The following is a 7675-nucleotide window of genomic DNA, read 5'->3' as shown; positions in this document are numbered from 1 at the left end:
CGATTGACTCTGACTCGGTGGCACTAATTTATTTTCCTCATTCATAAATAACTTTAAAATCCACTTTTAATCCACGTTGTTAATTAATTAAAATATTAAGGGTAAAATCGTTTACAGTTCACTGTAGCTTACTGCATCCTCATAACCAACGTTGTAATAATTTTCGTATTCAAGATGATGTAAAAAAAATTCTAAAATCACTGTCAATGCAAGAAATCTTCAAATCTAAATGCCTATTCCTTATTCCTTATGTAAAATTCTGGATGGTAAAAATTTCCCAGGTGGGAATTTGTCGTAACCATGGTACCGGGTTCGTGAGTGAACCACAGAGCTACCAGGAGCAGATTGATAGGGAAACGTCCACAGACGTCCCTGGCCGACCGCATTTCTGGCAAAATGTGGCTGCCTGAAACCCGACATCGAACCTTCCGCCACGCGGAATGCCGGACGCTCCTGATACCATAGCGCCAGCCCGACGCGGGTAACCGCGACGGAGCTAGGGCGCAGGTTCCTCCGCATTTTACATTTCGCTGATTACCGACCCAAACTTGAAGTCGATAAATTTAATCGAATTCATCCTCATGTTAGACTAAACATCTATCATGGCATATATAAATTCTTCTCCCCCCCTTAATTTTAAAACCTTTAAGCCCTATGTATTTTCAAAAATAAAATATGGCAAGGACATACTAAAGAAACTAAATAAATGAGCAAAATTTTTGGGTGGGTTTGAATTTAAAACCATGTAACAAAATTTGGGGTGGGGTTGAATTTAAACTGGTTAAAATTTAACTGCAATTCTTTTCATTTTCTGAAAGAAAAAAATGAAAAGGCCCGCAACTCTACCACGTGTCAAAATTTGAGGTGGGGTTTAATTTAAACTGGTTAAAAATGAACTGCAACTCTTTTCATTTTCTGTGAAAAAAATGAAAAGGCCTCAAGCACTCCACCACGTGTCAAAATTAGGGGTGGGGAATAAATCCTAAACTGGTTAACAAACTCTTTTCTCATCGCATTTCCGAAAAAATGCATGAGAAGCCCTAGCAAATCCACCACGTGTCATTCTATAGAATGAAGGGATCTGAACCAGTTAATTGATGGGGTGATGTAAAAATGTAGTAAATTACCCGTAGAACTTGGGAGATGGGGAAAAGTTGTTGTTTGAACTGCAAACAGTGTTGAAGGAAATAGTATCCCTTCAACGATTTAATTCATTCTCATCTTCGCCATTAGCCAAAAGCGGCAGACAAGTGAAGTAAAATAAACCAAATCAGCCATGGACCACCTTAAGAATTCGCTTGCGGGTTACGTTTTGAAACAAAAATAGGTATCGTTGCTTTGACAAAAAATACTACGTTACGTGCAGCTGGTGTATTCCAGTAACATCCCTGGTGGCACTTTATGTGTAGACCTGGCACGCCTGATGTACAGCTGCAATGTTATACTTTATATATACTTTATACTTTGGTGTCACAGGGGCATTGTTTGGAAGGTAAGATAGGTGAACCAAAGGTGCAAAGTTAAGCTTATGTAACGATATGACCAAAAAGATAATTAAATGAGCTTTCAAAATATGTATAATATGTGAGCATTCGTTAGTTTAAAAGATGTACACACATATTTCTTACTCACGTGAAAATTACAATGACAAATAATTATCTACTCGCTCCACAACACAATGACTTACATAAAATGGCTGCTGGCATCCCGATTCAGAGACAGTTTTTCTGCATAGTGCTCCAGAAGGGGACTGGGTACATTAATGTAGTGCCATTTGTTAGCTGTGTTAAGTACCAATATGATTTTCGTGAACACAGGCTGCCTTTGGCTAACCAACCTTACTGTTTACAGGAATCTGAGTTAGGCCTGCTATCGACGAAAGCATTTTCCTTAACATTTAAGCCATGAACAAAATTCTACCGTGTTTAATGAAAAATCGTATGGCATTTCAGCTCCAACTTTACTTGTCCGGTCTGGAAGTATGTACACTCACAGGCAATAAAAATGGGACACCTATATCCTGAAATACTCGCTTCCTGCAGGCGTTATGTGTGTTGCCTAACTCTACGGCGGTGACAGAGGTTGCCATTGTAATTTTGCTATTAAAATCCACTTATGGCCGAATTGTACGAAATTTATGTGACTGTACATACATTGCCCTATGTGGAAGGAAATGCCTAACTAACTTTTAGGTGTTAAATATGTTTGTTCGCCGAAATTCGCAAATATATTTTCTGTTCGTTCATAAAATCACTTCCTGTTCCAAAAATCTCCCAGTTCGTTAATAAATTATTCTATTTCTACAAGTTTCTCCGGGTTTTCGAAACATCTCCATGTCAGTTCACAAAATCTTCCCACGGGTTTACAAAATCGTCTCGTCTGTTCGCAAAATCTGCACGCTCGTTTATAAGAATATTTAGAATGTTCGCAAAACCTTCCCGCTCGTTTACAAAATATCCCCGCTCATTTACAAGTTCTGGCATGTTCGCAAAATATCCCGCTCGTTTACAAAAATCTCTTAACATGTTCGCAAAATCTTTCATCTCGTTTACAAAATCTCTACGCTTGTTTACAAAATCTCCACGCTCGTTTACAAACATCTCTAGAATGTTCACAAAATCTTCGAGCTCGTTCACAAAATCTCCCGCTCATTTACAAGAAGCTCTCCCATGTTCGCAAAATATCTCAGCTTGTTTACAAAATCTATCGCATGTTCGCAAAATTTTCCCTCCCGCGTACAAGATCTCTACGCTCGTTTACAAAATCTACACACTTGTTTACAAAAAATTCTCGAATGTTCGCAAAATCTCCCCGCTCGTTCACAAAATCTCCCGCTGGTTTACAAAAGTCCATCGCTTGTTCACAAAATCACCCCACCAGTTCACAAAAATCTTCCCGCCCGTCTGCATGACATTTGCCACACAAAGCGTCACAACCGGCTCCTACCGACTGACCCTTCGGGTCACCCACAGAAGGCGTTGCCTCGTAAGATCATGCAAGCTGTTGGAACACAGCCACGTGAAAGTGCGGACGGGGAACGGATCCTTTTCGCGTCTCATCACGCGTCCCCCCTCCCCCCCCCCCCTTAGGAGCTGGGAGGCGCATCTCGGTTGATCTCCTACCTTGGATATATAAGAGGGAAAGTTGGTCCCGGGCTGTTTCTTAGGTCAAAGTTACGTGAGCGAAGACATGTAAAATAGTGCAAGCTCTGTCACATAATGGTGAGTACGACTAGGATTCATTTTGTTCGACAGTGTACATTTCATTCTTTATTCAAACTACTGTAAAACTGTCAAAGCCGGGAATCGGATTTCTTCAAATTTACAGGAGAAAGTACTTACGGAATTGAGTTTCTGTGTAATTTCGGAAGGTCGTTGAAGTGTTTTCTCGCATTTTTCAATGTATTTGGCCGCTAATTCATGTATTTCTCTATAATAATGTCCGTCCGATGCACGAAAGCTGTTGCTTGCATTTCCATCCATGTACTTGAACCGGATGTTGCGAGCATGTGATGACGTAATCCCCGGTAAGTGTTTCCAAACGCACAGTTTTTCTCACTATATTGCCCAAACCTAAAGCAACCTAACCTAACCTTACCGTGATGGTGCGTGGGGCTATCGTGAATGGTTTTTGGGGCTATGCGGGAATGGTTTTCGGGGCTATGCGGGAGTTTTTCTGTTAAGAAGGTTGAAACACTGCTTGCCGTTTGAAACACAACGCTAGTCAAGATTTGCCCGCCATTTTGCGTGTTCAGGAAGCGAGAAAAGAACGAACAATAATTATTCGATATGTCGACAATAGATACTAATTTCGTTAAAAAAAAAAAAGCGAAATCCGTTGTTAAACAATCTTTCGCAATGCAGAATAAGTAAATACGAATGTCAACAATTACAGAATAAACGAGTTACAGCCGATTCCCGGCTTTGACAGTTTTACCCAAACTACTTCTTCGAAGTAACTTAATAGCAGTTACTTAACCCAAAAGTAACTCAGGTCTAGTAACAGTTACTACCGGCTGGGTGTACGTGCAAGTTGTCGACTTTCAGACCGAAGTTCCCGGGTTCGAACCCCGGCCTCGGCACGGGTATTCTTTGTTTTAGGTCCATTTCATGCATAGGGACTGAACCTAGAGTGAAAAGAAGGGTTGTTAAAGGTCCAGAAACCCATGACTGGAATCGTTTTCTTCAACAATTTAAATCCGGTCCAAGTTGCATATTGTTTCATTTCAGTAACGAACTTGGACCGAATTTAAATTGATCTAGAAGAAACGTTCCTGGACCCAATTGAAAATACTTTAAAAATGAAAAAAAGTTATTTTACGGTCCAGAACCCATATATGCTTGCTGATATTTTATCCTGGACCGGAATTGAATTTATTTACAATTTCTGGACATTTGAAAGGTTCGGGTGTAAAACATGGTGACATTTTGATCATTTCTGAGTTCATTAAGAAAAAAAGGTTATTACAAGCTATACTGTAGATAAATTGTTTTCGTGTTGTGTTTACCAATTTCAGAAGGCTTCACCGAGTCCAATGCAAATTGTATGACATGGCAATTTCACTCAAAGGATGGCAGATTTTACTTTGTAACTCAAAAATGACCAAAATGTGACCATGTTTTACCCCCCAGCTCTTCATTTAACAACCCTGGTTTGAAGCAGGATCCGAGAAACTATGTGCCTGGAATCCCTTTATTACAAGGCAACGCCGTTACCACTACGCCATCGGGGAGGACCTGTATACTCTGTGAGTGCGTCTTCATCAATTTTATCTAATCATCCTCATCGTCACGATAGGCTACATGCGTCAGAGAAGCGATGCTACATAACACAAATCGGTAAAATAATAACGATAATATTATGGAAAATGTCAGTGACAGAGAGAACGAAATAGGAGATTCTCCAAGTGCATACTCAAGATCCTTTGAGCCAACATTATCTTCCTTGCGTGTCAAATGCGTGTGCGTGTGGAACGCGTGTAGATTTCAATCCAAACGTGACCTTTGGCACGAGTGAAGAAGATTAACAGCCGCTTCATCTTCTCCTTTTCTTCCCTCTCAGGACATAAATCTTCCATTTTGCACCTTGACATCCCAGCATCTGCATCTGAGAGCAGTGTTGCCAAATGTAGGGAAATTTCCCTTTTGCAGGGAAATTCGGACCGAAATTTTAACCAAAAGGGATTTTCTATGAAAAATATCACAATTTGAGGGAAATTTTAAGACTTCTGACTTTACATTATTACAATCTATGTTACGTTCCAGTTTCATATTCACATTTTTATTGTTTTCTGATTCTTCTTATTTCTGCTCCCTTGAATATAAGATTGTATCTTCGGATAATTGTAACCATGAGAATTAACGATTTAATGGATTCCTGTCCATGATTTAAACCTAAGACATCTGACCAGAAACCGATGAAGCTGATATGTATGTGAAAAAATTGTGTAACATTTTTTCTTCATACGAACATGGACCAACGGAAATTTTACTACTGATAATAATAATAATAATTATTATTATTATTATATTTGTTAGGTGGAGGGAAAAAATAGTCCAAAAAGGGAAATTTTGCCCCATGCAAAGGGAAATTGTGCCCTCAGATTGTGGCAACACTGTCTGAGAGTCAATGTGGTTGTCTGGCCACTTGCATTAGGAAAGCAATGATGGGGGAAAAGTCAATATAAGACAGACTGTAGAGAGATTGAAAAAAAAGCTATGAATATTTTAACCTACAGAGGTAACATTTCTCCTTTATTAGGCTTTCATTATTATAAATGACCCGCGTGACTTACCAATTGCCTTTGAACCCAGTCGTTACGGGCGTAGCCACCGGATGGGCTCAGGGGGCTTTAGGCCACACATGAAATGGTATCTGCTCATCCAAATAGCTTATAGGTGGGTTTCATGTGACGTCAGTATTCGCCATGTTTGAGGCCAATTTTATTTGTTGCTTGCAAGGAAATATCCACCACGTAGCGTTCGTTATATCTGCACCAACTGTGCCTCCCAGATGGCGCACTGGTAGCGTCATCGCCTAGTAATCAAAGGGTTCCGGGTTCGAACCCGGTGAAGGCACATAGTGGTTCGGATCCCACTTTAAACTGTAGGTCCAGTCCCAGCCTTACTGTGCATAAAGTGGACTTGAAACACCAAATCAATCAATCAATCAATGCGCACCAACTGCAAGATTGTTTTAAATCACGAATGTCTGCGTTACTATCTCCCGTCCGCTCGCTTGAATTCTGTATGCTTACAAGAACTGGCCTCAATCATGGCTGCTCGAAGCTACAATGCAACAGTTTGTGACGTAGGTGAAACATATCACATGGGATATTGTCAGGTTCATTTACAGAGCATCAAGATCACTATTTCCAAGGTTTAGAAGGAAAGAGGTTAATTGCTATGACGAGTAGAGACGAGATGTTAGGCACTAAAAATGCCTAAATAGTTAGGAAAAAGGCACTAAACATCTAGAAAATATAAATCATGCTGTAAGAGCAGATTTATGTTTCGTGGTTAAATGAAGTTCACGGACGTTTCAAACACTTTGCAAAACAAATTCTATCCATCAGTCTAAAATGCATCATCGAATTCTTTGACGAAATTACTCAGTTTGGTTCATATTCCTCTGTCCCAGGCACGTATCTAGAAATATAATTCGGGGCCAAGTGTTTCAATACTACTACTACTACTACTACTAATAATAATAATAATAATAATAATAACAACAACAACAACAGCAATAATTTAAATAGAATAATTACATTTAATTTAAACTATTAATTAAACTCTGAAATTAGTATTGTATTTTTATTGGTTGAATAGGTAAAAAGCTGGTACAAGAATACAAATATAACAGCAGGTATTCATTATCTAGCTTACGTGTAGTTAAGATAACAAAAAAAATACAGTAAAACGTAGTTAATCCGGACTAAGGGGGGATAAGTTGACCGGTTTAACTAAAGTCCGGATTAACTTAAATAACCTAAAAGAAGAGTAGAAAGTGCATTAAAGCTCCGTTTATAGCAACAAAACGCGTTTATTATGGTGTATTTAAAGGGCATATGCCTAAATACACTATACAGTACAGTACAAAGACTGCGGGAAACAGAATTTCATCAGTTGTTGACTGCCTTTTCTTTGGGAAGTTCTCTTGTTGACTTCTAGCCACATTTAAAACCTTGCTTTCTGTTGTTTTTCTCCTTTTGCCTGTCCGGATTCAGCAAAGTCCGGCTTATCGGGTTCCGGATTAATGAGGTTTTACTGTATACAAAAACAACTTCCCTGGCAAGGAAATAAATGTCAAATAGATATGGAATTGAATATTTATGGAATAACAAAAAAGGAATTAGATTTTCTGACAAAATGTGAAGTTGCTCATTAATATTTTATGCGTATTATCATAAGTAGTAATGCGCATAAATCTTTGGATCCGTCCTTCAAAGCCTTAGAAGCCAAATTCCTTGCCTTCCAATAAATTTGTCGGAAATAATCAATCATCGATTATACAGGGTAATTCAGAATGAAAGGTGCAATTTACACAGTTATTATGACGTTATTATTTATGATAGAAAATCAGACAAGGCATCAATATAAAGAAAAACTCTGGAAGTTTTACTCACATGACTCGCATTATAAAGATTCAACATAGGAACCACGTGTAATGTGGAAAA

At 38.9% G+C, this 7675-nt stretch overlaps 1 protein-coding gene across 1 annotated transcript in view; it reads left to right on the top strand.

The window, feature by feature from the left end:
* The first annotated feature begins 3165 nt into the window (after positions 1-3165).
* The window catches only part of LOC145997030 (uncharacterized), a 59159-nt gene continuing 54649 nt past the window's right edge, over positions 3166-7675 (top strand). Inside the window, exon 1 of the mRNA XM_083133650.1 lies at positions 3166-3221. Within this exon, the coding sequence (XP_082989776.1) occupies positions 3219-3221 (3 nt within the window). The 5' untranslated portion in view covers positions 3166-3218. The remainder of the gene's footprint in view (positions 3222-7675) is intronic.

The sequence above is a fragment of the Lepisma saccharinum genome, chromosome 13 (assembly GCF_977018435.1).
Source record: "Lepisma saccharinum chromosome 13, izLepSacc3.1, whole genome shotgun sequence".
NCBI lineage: Eukaryota > Metazoa > Arthropoda > Insecta > Zygentoma > Lepismatidae > Lepisma > Lepisma saccharinum.
The sequence above is the reverse complement of the archived record's forward strand: the minus strand, read 5'-3'. Positions and strand labels throughout refer to the sequence as shown.